The sequence below is a fragment of the Bombina bombina genome, chromosome 7 (assembly GCF_027579735.1).
Source record: "Bombina bombina isolate aBomBom1 chromosome 7, aBomBom1.pri, whole genome shotgun sequence".
Taxonomy (NCBI): domain Eukaryota; kingdom Metazoa; phylum Chordata; class Amphibia; order Anura; family Bombinatoridae; genus Bombina; species Bombina bombina.
This window is the reverse complement of record NC_069505.1, coordinates 368,805,776-368,823,607: the sequence shown is the minus strand read 5'-3', so window position 1 is coordinate 368,823,607 and position 17,832 is coordinate 368,805,776. Positions and strand designations below refer to the sequence as shown.

Below are 17,832 nucleotides of genomic sequence, written 5' to 3'. Positions count from 1 at the left end.
AACCCAGAAATTTCTCCAAACTCTTGGGTAATACTCTGTAAGATAGGCAGAGAAACCGCAAGATTAGACAGAAAAACCAGCAGGTCATCTGCATAGAGTAAAAGGACCAGCTTCTCCCCTGCCAGAGAGATCCCATCCATTTCTTGCCGTAGTCTAATAGCCAATGGTTCAACACTAAGGTTGAACAGAAAGGGGGAGAGTGGGCAGCCCTGTCTAGTTCCTCTAAATAGGCCAAAACTTTGAGTAGATATATTATTGATGATCACCGCGGAAGAAGGTATGCTATAAATTAAGTGTATGTAGTTGTTAAAAGATCCCGAGAAACCAAATTGATCCAGCGTGGAAAATAAGTGGTCCCAACTTACCCTATCAAAGGCCTTCTCTGCGTCGACCGTTAGGATGGCCTTATCTATGCTTCCATGGAATTCCTTAGCCTTATGTCTGTTCCATAGAAATTCAATCAAGATTAATAGTTTCCTCATATTCCTTACGGGGTTACGCCCCGGCATAAAGCCGGATTGATTCTCATGGACTAGATCGCCCATATAGGGTTTCAGTCGGGCCGATACAATAGCTGCGAGCAGCTTATAGTCGGTATTTAAGACCGAGATAGGCCTGAAAGAGCTTGGTGACTCGGGATCCTTGCCCTTTTTTAGAATCAATGAAATATTTGCCGCGGTGAAAGAGGCAGAGCATTTCGTGTTTTCCAAGAAATAAAAATTAAATAGTCTAATTAATATAGGGATCATCTCAGTTTGTAAAATTCTGTAGTATTCAATAGGGAGAGCGTCTGGTCCGGCAGCTTTATTGGGTTTCGCATTCTTGATTGCCCACTTTATTTCCTCTCCGGTGATAGGCGTGTTAATGGCGTCTCTGGCCTCCGTAGGTAGGCGTGGTACTTTAATCTTACCCCAGAATGCTTCTTTTATGTCAGGTTTAATGGGCTCTTGCCTATATAGATTTTGGAAAAATTCAAAAAATACTTTTTCTATATCAGCATGATTCGTGTATCTCCTAGTTCCTTGTTTAATAGAAGATATTACATGACTGGGTGAAGATTTAACCAGCCTCGCTAGAAATTTGGCCGATCTGCCTATAAAACCCCCATATCTAGCTTTTAATCTAAGTTCTTCCTGTGCGCTAATCTGCTTCATGTGTGTATCTCGCAGTGCCTTAGCTGAAGTGTAGGCTTCCCAATGTTCTCTAGTATGCCTCTGAATATAGACTCGGTATGTGTTCTTAACGCGATTGGCTAACTGTCTGGACACTAGACTGCAGTTTTTTGTCCAGTAACGTGTAAAGGATTTGATCTCACCGCGTATGACGGCCTTAGAGGCCTCCCAGAAAGTCTCAATTGTATCTATATAATGCCCATTATTATTAAAATATTCTGCCCACTTTAGGCGTAGGTGATTCTGAAACTTGATATTGTTGGTCAGATATCTGGGGAAATAAATTTGATTCTTACCAAGAAGTCTCTGGCCAGTAACTAATTTCAGAGCTATAACCGCATGGTCTGAAATAGCTATATCATTGATTCTTGTAACCCAATTCCGAACGAGTAATGGTTCTGAAACTAGAAAGTAATCAAGCTGAGAGAAAGAACGTTGAACATGGGAAACACATGTATAGGCGCGGACATCCGGGTTTTGTACCCGCCACAAATCAACCACGCCTAAGTGGGAGCACATTTTCTGAAAGATCTGTGCTTTCCTACCTCTGCTATCTAATATCTTTTTCCTAGAATTATCAAGGATAGGATCCGCTAATAGATTAAAATCTCCCGCGATAATTAAATTCAACCCTATAAATCTATGCAATTTCACTGTGAGGGCTGACCAGAATTTGTGGTCAGTTTGATTAGGACCATATATATTACAAAATATGTATCTAATATCCCTAACTTCCATTTCCAATATTAAAAATCTGCCATCAGGATCAGATTCAATATTTGTTATTTGATATTCTAGGTTCCGATTTAATAGGATTGCAACCCCCCCGCTTTCTTGAGGTAAATGGGGCTGCCACCACTTCCCCCACCCACTTAGATTTTAATTTGGGTATTTCGGTAGCATTTAAATGTAGTTCTTGTAAAAAAACTATATCTGGGTTAAGTTTCCCCAAATGTTTTATTATAGCTTTTCTTTTAATTGGTGAGTTAATACCACCTATATTCCAAGATAGTAGATTAAAGTTAGTGACACTATTCATCTAAAACCCGAACGAACGTGAGAAGGTGTTAAACTCACACCTCAAAAGCGACATATCTAGAGGAAGAGGGGAAAGAGGGGAAGAGAAAGGAGAGAGAGGGAGAGAGAGACAAAAAAAAAAAAACAACCCACGCACACAACATCCCCCCTCCCCCCCCCCCTCCCAACAAACCCACGAATACCATCTCTACAACTGAACTAAACAAAAGAATCAGCAAATATTTAACAAATGCGTATCTTCTTAGAAGCATATATTCTGGTACAACCATCTGAAGCCTCTATCCACTGGAACTATATAACTCAACCTGGTACCCCGGCTTCCCTGCAGAAAGACTCTGCTTCCATAACATTATTAAGTGTATGTGTGACCCCATCTTTCAAAACTATTAACTTTGCCGGGTAGATCAACCTTATATTGTAGTTGTCTTTCTGCAGTCTCCCATAGAAAAAAGACATGTCTCTTCTCTTGGTTAGTGTCTCCGAAGAGAAATCTTGAAACATAAGTAGCCTATGGGAGCCTAGAGAAAGAGAGCCACATTTCCTGTAATGTTTGAGGTATAATAGTTTGTCTTGGAAGTTCACAAATTTGAAAATTACTGGCCTAGGTCTTGACGCCTCATTATGATCTCGTCGTTGGCCTATCCTATGTACCCTTTCAATCTGAAAGGGAGCAGCAGGAACTGGAATCTGCAAGGCTTGTGGTAGTGTGGTGGTAACAAAGTTCATTAAATCTTGATACTCTGAGGATTCGGGTAGACCGATCACTTTGAGATTATTCCGTCTCGATCGGTCCTCAAGATCCTCGATCTTGGCTTGCAAAGAAGTAATAATCTTACTGTGGGTATTCAAAGTTGGCTCTACTACATTAATTCTGTCTTCCAGATCCGAGATCCTAGTCTCCATTTCATCTAACCTTGATGAAAACTGTCTAACCTCTAAGGTGAGACTAGATATCTCGTTTCTGATCTCCTGTTTAATCATGTCAAATTGTGGTGTCAGGATTTTTGCCACTTCAGCTGCAAATTCTGTTAAATTGATAAGGGGCGGATTAGCAATACTTTTTTCTGAGGGGGAAACAATACTTGAATCCAGATTCCTGCTGCTCCCCTTTTTTTCCTTGGCTTTAGGAGGCATATTGGAAGGAGAGCTTTTTTGGTACATGTATTTGTCCATGAACAGGACGTATCCTTTATTTTACAGGCTTATGCCCTCTTCTATCTGTATAATTTAGACAGATAGGGAAAGCAGACCAGGGTTCACAGGGAAAAAGGGGCAGTACTAGCTTCCCAGGTATAATAATTAACTCAACCCAAAATATGATATTCTCTACTTTTGCACCACAATTGATAAGAATGTAGGATTAAGTTTTGTGGTTCAGCCCTTTAAGGCTAGTCAAATAATGTCTTTCGGTGTATTAGTCTAATAAGACAACTAACCCAGTAAGCTATACCACTATATACCTATACTGATGGATATATGCACACCTAATGGGTAACTTCAATATCCTTGAATACAACGCTGCTAGTTTGGGAGAGAACCTTGCAAAAAAACGAATATTTTAAGTTTAATAAAACATGTGTGTTTATAGTGTCTACAAAAAAAAAAAACTTGAGTGCTACTTATTTGTACAAGGCTGAGTGTGTAACGCTGCCTGCTCTAAAGTGCTATAGTGCTCTAAAAAAACCTTTAATTGTTAACTTTTGTATCTCGTAGGGTGTAATGCTATCTACTCTAAAGTGCTATAGTGCTTTAACTTCATGTGTCCACTGAATATGTCCCAACAATTAACTTTCTAAAAAGCAAGAAAAGGGGGAAGAAAAAGAAAAAAAAAAAAAAAACACTTATTTTAAGGGCAAAAATAATATACTTTGCACAGTGTAATTTAACTTATATGCCCGTAACCTTTAAATGGTACAAACAAATACCCTTATTGAAGGGAACTCCAACAAAACATGCATCACATATATTATAGATAGATATCTACGTTGATAGCTAGCTAGGATAATTATGTGATAAAGCTATGGCTCTCTATCATCAAATCAGGGATTAACAGTTTAGAGGAAGTATATGCAAACAAAACTAGTATTCAGTATGTAACCAAACAGATTCGAGAGAAAGAAAAGCAAAAAAAACAAGTTCTGTAACCTCTTCTCCCTATGCCCTAACCCTTGAAGACTATCAGTAACAAAATTCTTATAACTCTACTAATCCCCACAATACTATACTCGAGGGAGTTAAACACTTCTGTTGGAACCTATAAGCGGTGGAATTTTTATCTAAAAGGAAAAACCAACACGATGGAGTAAAACCACCAATTAAAGTTATACCCCCCACACATTCATGCCCCACATTGGTTTATTCAGACCGCACAGTGGTCAAGTTCGTCCCCTTCACTCCTATTAATCACAGGTTGCCCAGTCAACTGGTGCCCAAATACCGCTCAGTAGCTTCAAGACAAAGCAGGTGCACTGTGTAGAAGTCAGAGTGTCTAAGCAGTCAATAGGGTTATGAAAGAAGGAAAGCGGGCAGAAACAAGTCCCCGCAGAACCAGCGGTGGTAAACAAACAGCTCCTCGCCCTCAAAATCAAAAGATCTCACCCGATACTTGGTTGCTCGACCCTCCACTCCTGAGTGCTGCCGAGAAAAGAGAATCCCTGCTGCAACCAGGGAGATAGCTAACTGTGCGGCAGAGCAGCGAGACTGACCATGTAACCAGCCGCAGTCCCCACGACCGTTACAGCCGCAATTCCTCCTCCTATTTGCGGGCTTGTTGGAGGAAGAGGCCCCGGCCCAGACGCTGCACAGCTACTCACACGCCTCCTCACGATGAGCAGAGTAAGATTGCATCTTATGATTGGCCAGTTCCGGGGGCTCGCTCTTCACGCTGCAATCTTGAACAGCCATCCATCGCCTCTCAACCAGGGAGAGGAGTTCTATCAGCTGTCCTGCTGATCGCTCTCGGAGCTGCGACCCTCTGAGTGTACTCCAATGTCTGTTGCCGCTTGAAGAATGGAAACAATCTCAACCAGGTGAGACTTGGATCCACAACTCTGTTAGGGATACTGCAAAGTACTTTTAGATAATAGGTAAATCACTTTCTAAATGACAGAATCCAGTGGTCTTTTAGCCGGTAAGGGGTGAAGACGGGTACAGTACCCTGTTAGTCCGGTAAGCAGCGATGGAGCCTTAAGTATAAATATGCAGATTTTTAGTCAAGGACTTCTTGTTCCATTCCTTTAAAAAGTCCGTATAGAGATGGTATGCACCAGCCAGCGTGCAAACATTAGGCTGCCGTCATGGACTTCCCATGCAGGATTCAGAATCCTATTACCCAGACCAATACTTGGCCAAGGGAAACAAAGCATGTGTTGGGGTGGACTTAGGCCTCACGCCGAGGCACGGAGCATCCACAGCACCTGTAGCTACCTGCATGCCCCGCCTCCAACAGGAAGTCAATTATATGAGTTTCTGATTGGCTGATGGTAGTCACATGATACAGAGGGTAGGGGAAGTGGAAGTAACTTTGAATATTCAACATTTAAAATTCAGTGTTATTGCATTGTCTTTTTATTCTACTTTTATTGACGCAATTCTGTATTAAATAAATATAAAAAAAAATTGTGTTTATAATTTGTTTAATAATTATAAATGTTCAGTAAGCTAACGGGTGCTGTTGATATCTAATCAGTTATTCAGACAATTCCTTAGATACAATAAAACAAATTGTGCACCCCGTCACCTCTGAGCCTGTGAGCGAAGGTCCTCGTCGCTGGGGGAGAATGCGTGCTTCACCTGGTGTTTGGCCACTGCTTTCCACTTCCCAGAATTCTCTTTAATGATGGAGTCCCAGACCTCTGGTACCTGTGAGGATACAAAGGAAGAAAAAGGGAGGGATGGTGAGATAAAGGCAGCACTGCACAAAAGGTCAGCCAGAAACAGCAGCGTTTATCATCTCTCAAAAAGGGAAGTGATATACCTTACAGGTAAGTACTCTACTACAGCAGAACCATTGCTTTACCATGTGACATATCATGAGGGCAAATATCTCTATCCTTATAGACAGTGTCTTCTCGTTTGTGACCCAGCACCTAAATACAGCACCTCTTCTTTTCTATATCCTATTCTGAAGGAGTTAGCCCCAAAAGAAAGTGCCCATTCTTACCTTGTGCCATGCTCCAAAATGTTTCCCCTTTTCTTCTGAGCGCTAATCTAAAAAAAACAAGCACCCTCTTTCTCTATGCCCTGCCCCTATGGACAATACTTTTTCTTACTCTATGTTTGCCCCTAAGGACATAGCTCCTTCTTACTCAATGCACTGCTATCAAGTAGAATGTCCCCTCTTACTCTAAGCCCTGCTCCTAAGGATAGTGTCCTCTCTTAATCTGCACCATGCTCCAAAGGACATTGCCCACTCTTACGCTTTGCCCTGCACTTAAAAGGCAATGCTTTCTATTACTCTTTGGCCTGCCCGTAAGGGCCTTGTCTCCCTGTGACTTACCCCAAAAGAACAATAAATTGGTCCAGACTCCAAATGTTAAAAAATTGACCTTTATTGCTTCATAACAGGGTCCAAAGTACAAGACAACAATGCTTTGGGCCTACAGACTAGTGATCAGACATGATTAAGGGCTGATTGTAGACCTGAAACATTGTTGTTTTGTGCTTTAGACCGTTGTGAAGCAGTGAAGGTCCCTTTTTTAAACATTTGGAGGCTGGAACAAGTTTCTTCTTTTTTAAGACATTTTGGAAGTGGCTGATCCAGTTGTTGCTGTTTTCCACTGATGAAAATTTGATTGTGCTACTTCTCCCTAAGAACACTGCCCTTTTACTCTGTGCCCTACTCCTGAGGGTGAACCTCTCTCTGATAAACCTTTTTGTTTTGTCTGTTCTACTAGCAGTGCCTCCATCTTGTACCTGCTCCAGAATAAGCTCCTTCTTGGGTGGCGCTGGCTCACTCACTGACAGGTGGCTCAGGAAACGCTGTAGGTCCACTAGATTTGGCAGCTGGTCCACAAGAACTTCAGTGAGAAATGAGCGAAGCTAGTAAGACACACAAATTAACACCAGAATGAATAATCATCTCAGAATACTAGCAGAAAACAGAATTTATGCTTACCTGATAAATTACTTTCTCCAACTGTGTGTCCGGTCCACGGCGTCATCCTTACTTGTGGGATATTCTCTTCCCCAACAGGAAATGGCAAAGAGTCCAAGCAAAGCTGGTCACATGATCCCTCCTAGGCTCCGCCCACCCCAGTCATTCGACCGACGGACAGGAGGAAATATATATAGGAGAAACCATATGATACCGTGGTGACTGTAGTTAGAGAAAATAATTCATCAGACCTGATTAAAAAAAAACCAGGGCGGGCCGTGGATCGGACACACCGTTGGAGAAAGTAATTTATCAGGTAAGCATAAATTCTGTTTTCTCCAACATTGGTGTGTCCGGTCCACGGCGTCATCCTTACTTGTGGGAACCAATACCAAAGCTTTAGGACACGGATGAAGGGAGGGAGCAAATCAGGTCACCTAAACGGAAGGCACCACAGCTTGCAAAACCTTTCTCCCAAAAATAGCCTCCGAAGAAGCAAAAGTATCAAATTTGTAAAATTTGGCAAAAGTGTGCAGTGAAGACCAAGTCGCTGCCTTACATATCTGGTCAACAGAAGCCTCGTTCTTGAAGGCCCATGTGGAAGCCACAGCCCTAGTGGAGTGAGCTGTGATTCTTTCAGGAGGCTGCCGTCCGGCAGTCTCATAAGCCAAACGGATAATGCTTTTAAGCCAAAAGGAAAGAGAGGTAGAAGTCGCTTTTTGACCTCTCCTTTTACCAGAATAAACAACAAACAAGGAAGATGTTTGTCTGAAATCTTTAGTAGCCTCTAAATAGAATTTTAGAGTATGGACTACGTCCAAATTGTGTAACAAACGTTCCTTCTTTGAAACTGGATTCGGACACAAAGAAGGTACAACTATCTCCTGGTTAATATTTTTGTTAGAAACAACTTTCAGAAGAAAACCAGGCTTAGTACGCAAAACCACCTTATCTGCATGGAACACCAGATAGGGTGGAGAACACTGCAGAGCAGATAACTCTGAAACTCTTCTAGCAGAAGAAATTGCAACCAAAAACAAAACTTTCCAAGATAGTAACTTAATATCTATGGAATGTAAAGGTTCAAACGGAACCCCTTGAAGAACTGAAAGAACTAGATTTAGACTCCAGGGAGGAGTCAAAGGTCTGTAAACAGGCTTGATCCTAACCAGAGCCTGAACAAATGCTTGAACATCTGGCACGGCTGCCAGTCTTTTGTGAAGTAAAACAGATAAAGCAGAGATCTGTCCCTTTAGAGAACTTGCAGATAATCCTTTCTCCAAACCTTCTTGTAGAAAGGATAGAATCTTAGGAATTTTTATCTTGTTCCATGGAAATCCTTTGGATTCACACCAAGAGATATATTTTTTCCATATTTTATGGTAAATTTTTCTAGTTACAGGCTTTCTAGCCTGAATCAGAGTATCTATTACAGAATCTGAAAACCCACGCTTTGATAAAATCAAGCATTCAATCTCCAAGCCGTCAGTTGGAGGGAAACCAGATTCGGATGTTCGAATGGACCCTGAACAAGAAGGTCCTGTCTCAAAGGTAGCTTCCATGGTGGAGCCGATGACATATTCACCAGGTCTGCATACCAAGTCCTGCGTGGCCACGCAGGAGCTATCAAGATCACCGAGGCCCTCTCCTGATTGATCCTGGCTACCAGCCTGGGAATGAGAGGAAACGGTGGAAATACATAAGCTAGGTTGAAGGTCCAAGGTGCTACTAGTGCATCTACTAGTCGCCTTGGGATCCCTGGATCTGGACCCGTAGCAAGGAACCTTGAAGTTCTGACGAGACGCCATCAGATCCATGTCTGGAATGCCCCATAATTGAGTTATTTTGGCAAAGATTTCCGGATGGAGTTCCCACTCCCCCGGATGGAATGTCTGACGACTCAGAAAATCCGCTTCCCAATTTTCCACTCCTGGGATGTGGATCGCAGACAAGTGGCAGGAGTGATCCTCCGCCCATTGAATTATCTTGGTCACTTCTTTCATCGCCAGGGAACTCCTTATTCCCCCCTGATGATTGATATATGCAACGGTCGTCATGTTGTCTGATTGAAACCTTATGAATTTGGCCTTTGCTAGTTGAGGCCAAGCTCTGAGAGCATTGAATATCGCTCTCAGTTCCAGAATGTTTATCGGGAGAAGAGACTCTTCCCGAGACCATAGACCCTGAGCTTTCAGGGATTCCCAGACCGCGCCCCAGCCCACTAGACTGGCGTCGGTCGTGACAATGACCCACTCTGGTCTGCGGAAGCTCATTCCCTGTGACAGATTGTCCAGGGTCAGCCACCAACGAAGTGAATCTCTGGTCTTTTGATCTACTTGAATCATCGGAGACAAGTCTGTATAATCCCCATTCCACTGTCTGAGCATGCACAGTTGTAATGGTCTTAGATGAATTCGTGCAAAAGGAACTATGTCCATTGTTGCAACCATCAATCCTATTACATCCATGCACTGCGCTATGGAAGGACGAGGAACAGAATGAAGTACTTGACAAGAGCTTATAAGTTTTGATTTTCTGACCTCTGTCAGAAAAATCCTCATTTCTAAGGAATCTATTATTGTTCCCAAGAAGGGAACTCTTGTTGACGGGGACAGAGAACATTTTTCTTTGTTCACCTTCCATCCGTGAGATCTGAGAAAGGCTAGGACGATGTCCGTATGAGCCTTTGCTTTTGACAGGGACGACGCTTGAATTAGGATGTCGTCCAAGTAAGGTACTACTGCAATGCCCCTTGGTCTTAGAACCGCTAGAAGGGACCCTAGTACCTTTGTGAAAATCCTTGGAGCAGTGGCTAATCCGAATGGAAGTGCCACAAACTGGTAATGCTTGTCCAGAAAAGCGAACCTTAGGAACTGATGATGTTCCTTGCGGATAGGAATATGTAGGTACGCATCCTTTAAATCCACGGTAGTCATAAATTGACTTTCCTGGATGGTGGGTAGGATCGTTCAAATAGTTTCCATTTTGAACGATGGTACCCTGAGAAATTTGTTTAGGATCTTCAGATCCAAAATTGGTTTGAATGTTCCCTCTTTTTTGGGAACTACGAACAGATTGGAATAAAATCCCATTCCTTGTTCTCTTATTGGAACTGGATGTATCACTCCCATCTTTAGCAGGTCTTCTACACAATGTAAGAATGCCTGTCTCTTTATTTGGTTTGAGGATAAGTGAGACCTGTGGAACCTTCCCCTTGGGGGTAGTTCCTTGAATTCCAGGAGATAACCTTGAGAAACTATTTCTAGCGCCCAAGGATCCTGAACATCTCTTGCCCAAGCCTAAGCAAAGAGAGAGAGTCTGCCCCCCACTAGATCCGGTCCCGGATCGGGGGCTATCCCTTCATGCTGTTTTGGTAGCAGTGGTAGGCTTCTTGGCCTGCTTACCCTTGTTCCAGCCTTGCATTGGTTTCCAGGCTGGTTTGGGCTGTGAGGCATTACCCTCTTGCTTAGAGGATGCAGAATTAGAGGCTGGTCCGTTTCTGCGAAAGGGACGAAAATTAGGCTTATTTTTAGCCTTAAAAGACCTATCCTGTGGGAGGGCGTGGCCCTTTCCCCCAGTGATGTCTGAAATAATCTCTTTCAAATCTGGTCCAAATAATGTTTTACCTTTGAAAGGAATGTTAAGCAATTTTGTCTTGGAAGACACATCCGCTGACCAAGACTTTAGCCAAAGCGCTCTGCGCGCCACGATAGCAAACCCTGAATTTTTCGCCGCTAATCTAGCTAATTGCAAAGCGGCATCTAAAACAAAAGAGTTAGCCAATTTAAGTGCGTGAACTCTGTCCATAACCTCCTCATATGAAGATTCTCTACTGAGCGACTTTTCTAGTTCCTCGAACCAGAAACACGCTGCCGTAGTGACAGGAACAATGCATGAAATTGGTTGTAGAAGGTAACCTTGCTGTACAAAAATCTTTTTAAGCAAACCCTCTAATTTTTTATCCATAGGATCTTTGAAAGCACAACTATCTTCGATAGGAATAGTAGTGCGTTTGTTTAGAGTAGAAACCGCCCCCTCGACCTTGGGGACTGTCTGCCATAAGTCCTTTCTGGGGTCGACTATAGGAAATAATTTCTTAAATATAGGGGGGGGAACAAAAGGTATGCCGGGCTTTTCCCACTCTTTATTTACTATGTCCGCCACCCGCTTGGGTATAGGAAAAGCGTCGGGGGGCACCGGAACCTCTAGGAACTTGTCCATCTTACATAATTTCTCTGGAATGACCAAATTGTCACAATCATCCAGAGTAGATAATACCTCCTTAAGCAGTGCGCGGAGATGTTCTAATTTAAATTTAAATGTCACAACATCAGGTTCAGCTTGATGAGAAATTTTTCCTGAATCTGAAATTTCTCCCTCAGACAAAACCTCCCTCATGGCCCCTTCAGATTGGTGTGAGGGTATGACAGAACAATTATCATCAGCGTCCTCTTGCTCTTCAGTGTTTAAAACAGAGCAATCGTGCTTACTCTGATAAGTAGGCATTTTGGATAAAAGATTTGCTATGGAGTTATCCATTACAGCCGTTAATTGTTGCATGGTAATAAGTATTGGCGCACTAGATGTACTAGGGGCCTCCTGCATGGGCAAAACTGGTGTAGACACAGTAGGAGATGATGTAGTATCATGTTTACTCCCCTCATTTGAGGAATCATCTTGGGCAATATCATTATTTGTGGCAGTACTGTCCTTACTTTGTTTGGACGCTATGGCACAATTATCACATAAATTTAAATGGGGAGACACATTGGCTTTCATACATATAGAACATAGCTTATCTGAAGGTACAGACATGTTAAACAGGCTTAAACTTGTCAACAATGCACAAAAAACGTTTTAAAATAAAACCGTTACTGTCACTTTAAATTTCAAACAGAAATCACTTTATTACTGAATATGTGAAAAAGTATGAAGGAATTGTTCAAAAATTACCACAGTAATTTCACCACAGTGTCTTAGAGCCTTAAAAGTATTGCACACCAAATTTCAGAGCTTTAACCCTTAAAATAACGGAACCGGAGCCGTTTTTCAATTCTTTGCTAAGACCCAACCAAGCCCTGAGGGGAATACGATACCAAATGACGCCTTCTAAAAGCTTTTTCAGAGATTCTTAGATCCTCACACATGCATCTGCATGCCCTGCTCTCAAAAAACAACTGCGCATTAATGGCGCGAAAATGAGGCTCAGTCAATGACTAGAAAGGCCCCCTGACTGAAAAAGGTGTCCAATACAGTGCCTGCCGTTTTATAAACGTTCCCCAAGATTATAAATGTCAATAGTTAGCCTAAATTTGAATAATATGCACAAATAAAGCAATCGATTTAGCCCATAAAAATGTCTACCAGTTTTTTAGCCCATAATAAGCCCTTTATTCTGTTTGTTTTTGACTAAGAAAATGGCTTACCGGTCCCCATCAGGGGAAATGACAGCCTTCCAGCATTACACAGTCTTGTTAGAAATATGGCTAGTCATACCTTAAGCAGAAAAGTCTGCTAACTGTTTCCCCCAACTGAAGTTACTTCATCTCAACAGTCCTATGTGGAAACAGCAATCGATTTTAGTTACTGTCTGCTAAAATCATCTTCCTCTTACAAACAGAAATCTTCATCCTTTTCTGTTTCAGAGTAAATAGTACATACCAGCACTATTTTAAAATAACAAACACTTGATAGAAGAATAAAAACTACATTTAAACACCAAAAAACTCTTAACCATCTCCGTGGAGATGTTGCCTGTGCAACGGCAAAGAGAATGACTGGGGTGGGCGGAGCCTAGGAGGGATCACGTGACCAGCTTTGCTGGGACTCTTTGCCATTTCCTGTTGGGGAAGAGAATATCCCACAAGTAAGGATGACGCCGTGGACCGGACACACCAATGTTGGAGAAAGGAGAATTATTTCATAGACCTCTTGTCAACTCGTGGTCAAGTAGGTACCCCTCCCCTGAGGTTCACAGTGACTTTGTTACCTTTAGTAGTTGACCCTTGGTAAAGCTGTTGATGTTGTATTTTTGCTGGCACTCTGGCCTCAGTAAAAGGTTATATAGAGCGATCCAGGCTTGACCATCCAGCTTAGTCATCTTCATCTGATCCTCAGCAGGAACTGAGTACCAGCGACCATTCTCATACTTTTGGAGCTGACCTTGATATCCGAGAATGAGGAGAATGAAAAAAAAGAGTGGAATTAGGAACAAAATAAACAAGATGTGATTTGACCACACATATAGAATGAGAGAAGTTGAAAGGGAAGAGAATTGTTAGAAGCTGATATACACATAGAACTTAAAGGGACAGTCTACTTTAAAATGTTTATTGCTTAAGAAGATAGATAATCTCATTGTTACCCATTCCCCAGTTTTGCATAACCAACACGGTTATATTAATACACTTTTTACCTCTGTGATTACCTTGTATCTAAGCCTCTGCAGACTGCCCTTTTATTTAAGTGCTTTTGACAGACTTAAATTTTAGCCAATCAGTGCTGACACATAAGTACCACCAAAAGAGTGAGCACAATGTTTTTAGTCAGTATCATGTAAGCTTTTATCTCCCCCCTAAGGAATGCTTTTGCAGCCTCCCAAAAGACCTCCAGTCTATCTACATAGTTTTATTATTAATACTATATTCTCTCCATTTATTTTTAAGCCAATTATGAAATGAGACATTATTTATCAGATGTTTTGGAAAATAGAAATTGTTCATGACTTTTTGACCTATCTGGGCACCTATTACTAACGATAGGGGGGAGTGATCTGAAAGTACTATGTCATGTATATCTGACTTGGTATCATCTCTTAGGAGGGAGTCCGAAACTATAAAAAAGTCAATCCTTGAGAAGGATCTATATACCCTAGACTTGCATGTATATAATTTGCTATCCGGGTGTTGGATACACCATATATCATGTAATTTTACATTTTTACATATTTGAGAAAAGATCTTAGATTTCTGGGGGGCCGGGCAACTCTGTTTAGGTGAAAGTCTGTCTAGTATAGAGCTTGGTGTAAGATTAAAATCACCAGCTAATATTGTATTTTGTTGTGCACAAAGACACAATTTGGCGATGATATTTTCCCAAAAGAAGTGGTCTGTAGTATTAGGGCCATATACATTACATATTTATAGTTGACTTTCGCCACTTCAATTGAGAGAATTATCCATCTATCATTTGCATCTTTACGAGATTCCCGTATATATTATACTCAAAATTTTTATTAAATAAAAACGCAACACACAATGTTATCTATATAGCACACATGAACTACCGCTCCCTAGTTGTGAAAAACTGTCAAAGAGATAAGAGGTTGCCTTCAAGGGCTTAGCCTACCTTGGTTTAGCTTTCAACAAAGAATACCAACATAAACAAAGCAAATTTGATGACAAACGTAAATTGGAAAATTGTTTAAAATTACATGCCCTATCTGAATCATGAAAGTTTAATTTTGACTAGACTGTCCCTAATATGTAGAAAAACCTGCAGCGAAAGTTATAAAAAAAAATATAGATAGGCATTAGAATGCTGAAACTTTAGTAACAAAATAAAAAGCACATTATGACCTTTTTCATTACTGTCCTTTGGGTGCACCAAGTTTTATTACTCAGAATCTAGCAGACACTGTCTCATGTATTGGCCGCATTCATACTTTTTGCTGCAGGAATTTGTATTGTAAACTCCAATTTTATAGCTTTCTATGTAAAGAAGTGTATAATGTTTAACCAAGTTGATAGCCAGGGGGGACAGAAACATATTGTTTAGCAATTACTGCAGCGCTCTTTGTCAGGCAAGGGGTTAAACAATGTTCTTTAAAACATGCGAGACAAAATTATTAACAAAAATAAAAAGGAGTATCACAAACTGGTTTCCCGTACAAATCTGGGTGTACAAGTCAGAGATCGCCCTCTTCAGGGCAATGTATAAAAGCACAGCAGGTACCTTTGTGGCGGCGGCTCCAGGGGCAGTGCTCCAGCAGTTCTACAAGCAGGCAGGGCAGATTATGGGTGTTTAGTAGTCGGTTGGTAACACTGATAGGGAAGCTGTGGAAATATTTTAAATAATAAGCATGTTTAGGAAAATAATCTCACCAGTGGGTAAAGATGTATATAATACTGTGCAGACTAGTAACATTTCCCTCTTTACTGATAAGTTATTTAGCCTGACTACTAAGCCTCAGTATATGGTTTATCAACTGTATATCGCTGATGCCCCTTCTTTTCACGTGGGCCTAATAATGTAACCACTAACATTATCACTCACTGTTGCCACTCAACAAGCTAATATTTTGCTTAAAAGGATATTAAACACCTCTTGCTTTTGTCTAAAAATTGAGCCTTGTTCCCAAGGCTGGATTGGCCTAACAGGACACCGGGAGATTTCAAGGTGGGCCGCAGCTGCTGGGGCTGGTCAGATACAATTTAAAGGGGTGCTGCTGCTGGTGAGATGATGCAGCTGTATAATATTTATCTTCTTTTCTTCGCAGAGCTATATATATTTCCTTGTAAATTTTATTTCCTAGACCAGGGTTCTTTAAACCATGGGTCAGGACCCATTACTGGGTTGCAACACCATTTTTACTGGCTTGCGACTTGCGTGTACGTTGTAGGAGAGCATGTGTGTTGTGTGTGTTATAGGAGAGGGTGTGTGGTAGTTGTGTGTTATAGGAGAGGGTGTGTGTGTTATAGGAGAGGGTGTGTGGTGGTTGTGTGTTGTAGGAGAGTGTGTGTGGTGTTTGTGTGTTGTAGGAGAGCGTTTGTGGTGTGAGTGTTGTATGAGAGCGTGTGTGTGTGCATTGTATGAGAGTGTGTGTGAATTGTATGATAGTGGGTGCGTACTGTATGAGAGCGTGTAATATGTGTATTGCATGAGAATGTGTGTGTGTGTGTTGTATGAGAGAGTTTGTGGTGTGTATGTTGTATGAGAACGTGTGGTGCATGTGGTGTGTGTATGTTGTATGAGAACATGCGGTGCGTGTATGTTGTATGATAGCGTGTGGTGCGTGTATGTTGTTTGACAGCATGTGGTGCACGTGTTGGCCGTGTGTGTATGTTGTATGAGAGCGTGTGGGGTGAGTGTGTGTGGTGTATGCATTGTATGAGATTATGTGTGTTGTATGAGAGTGTGCGTGGGGTGTGTGTTGTATGAGTGTGTGTGTGTTATTACCTTTTAAAACAATTACAAGTTTAACTACAAATCAGAAATAAAGTATGCATTCATTTTAGTCACTTTGCCAAAAATTGCAGCTTACTTCAGAAATTTTCAGACCAAGCATATAAATAGGGTCATAACAGGTACGTGGTATCATGGAACTGGGTCTTGGGAAAAAAGTTTACAGAAACCTTGTCCTAGACCATGTACCATTTTAGGAACCCTCATTTGAATGGTTTCTAGTGTATTTTCAAGTTACACTGTGAGAGAGTGACACACTGCTTTGAGCGTCTTCTCCGGATCACGGTATGGAGAATTATTTTCACAGTGTGAATAAGAGTCATGGCTAAAATTTGATTTTTTTTACGTGCCTATATAACAACATTTTATTTTTTCATTATATACTAATATAATTTATTTCTGAACAAAATATTGGGGGAAGGAGTATCAAAGTAATCCACCTTAAAAAAAAGGGGCGTGTACATTCTACGGACTGATCTTCAAATTTTTCCAGGGCTGCTTTTAATTCCCAATCAGTTCAGAAAAGAAGATCCTGTAATCTACAAATGGCTGCAAACCATATAATTAGTAGATGACAGATTTTGTACGAAAAACAAGAGGTGTTTAAGGTCCCTTTAAAGAAACATGAAGCCCGTACTGTAATGGATAAGTGGGCAAATAAGGGTCTGTATAGGGTAGCAGATTGGCTGGAAGGGGGTAAATCCAAGACATTCACACAAATTCAGGAACAAATAGCCCCACTAAAACTTTTATGGTTCCAGTATCTTCAGGTTAATTCAGCTATTCAACAATATCTAAAATCAAATAGATCCAACACACTCACGGCCACAGAAAACTTAATACGATCGACACATAGACCCAAAAAGACAATTTCCAGACTGTACCTAGAGATTCAAGCACTAAACAATGCTACTAAACCCACAATAGCCACGACATGGGAAGCTGACCTAGATATCAACAAACACAAAGACGCATGGGATGAAACATTTCACTCAGCCTGCTCGGGCCTTTTAAGTGCAAACGTACGGGAAAACACTATTAAAACTATGTATAGATGGTACTTAACCCCGATCAGAACTCAACACATGTCCCTCACCAACAATAGACTCTGTTACAGAGGATGTGGGGAAATCGGTTCATACCGCCATATGTGGTGGGACTGCAATATAATCCAGCCCACATGGGCTCATCTATCCTCCCTTCTGGGTACGATCCTAGAGGAGAGGATCCAACTCAGTCCAGCACAAGCACTCCTCCACGAACCCCTGCCCCGATTTAATAAACACATAAACACCTTCATTAAGATCACCTGTAGGGTGACTAGAATAAGTATAGCAAAATACT

The 17,832-nt window shown here is 41.4% G+C and overlaps 1 protein-coding gene across 1 annotated transcript in view; it reads right to left on the bottom strand.

Annotated features, from left to right (window-relative positions):
- Window positions 1-17,832, bottom strand: part of ZMYND10 (zinc finger MYND-type containing 10) — a 105,224-nt gene that overhangs the window by 17,903 nt on the left and 69,489 nt on the right. Inside the window, exons 7-10 of the mRNA XM_053689001.1 lie at window positions 15,259-15,359; window positions 13,295-13,467; window positions 7,125-7,250; window positions 5,950-6,071 (exon numbers count right to left, since the gene is read on the bottom strand). Of these exons, the coding sequence (XP_053544976.1) occupies window positions 5,950-6,071; window positions 7,125-7,250; window positions 13,295-13,467; window positions 15,259-15,359 (522 nt within the window). The remainder of the gene's footprint in view (window positions 1-5,949; window positions 6,072-7,124; window positions 7,251-13,294; window positions 13,468-15,258; window positions 15,360-17,832) is intronic.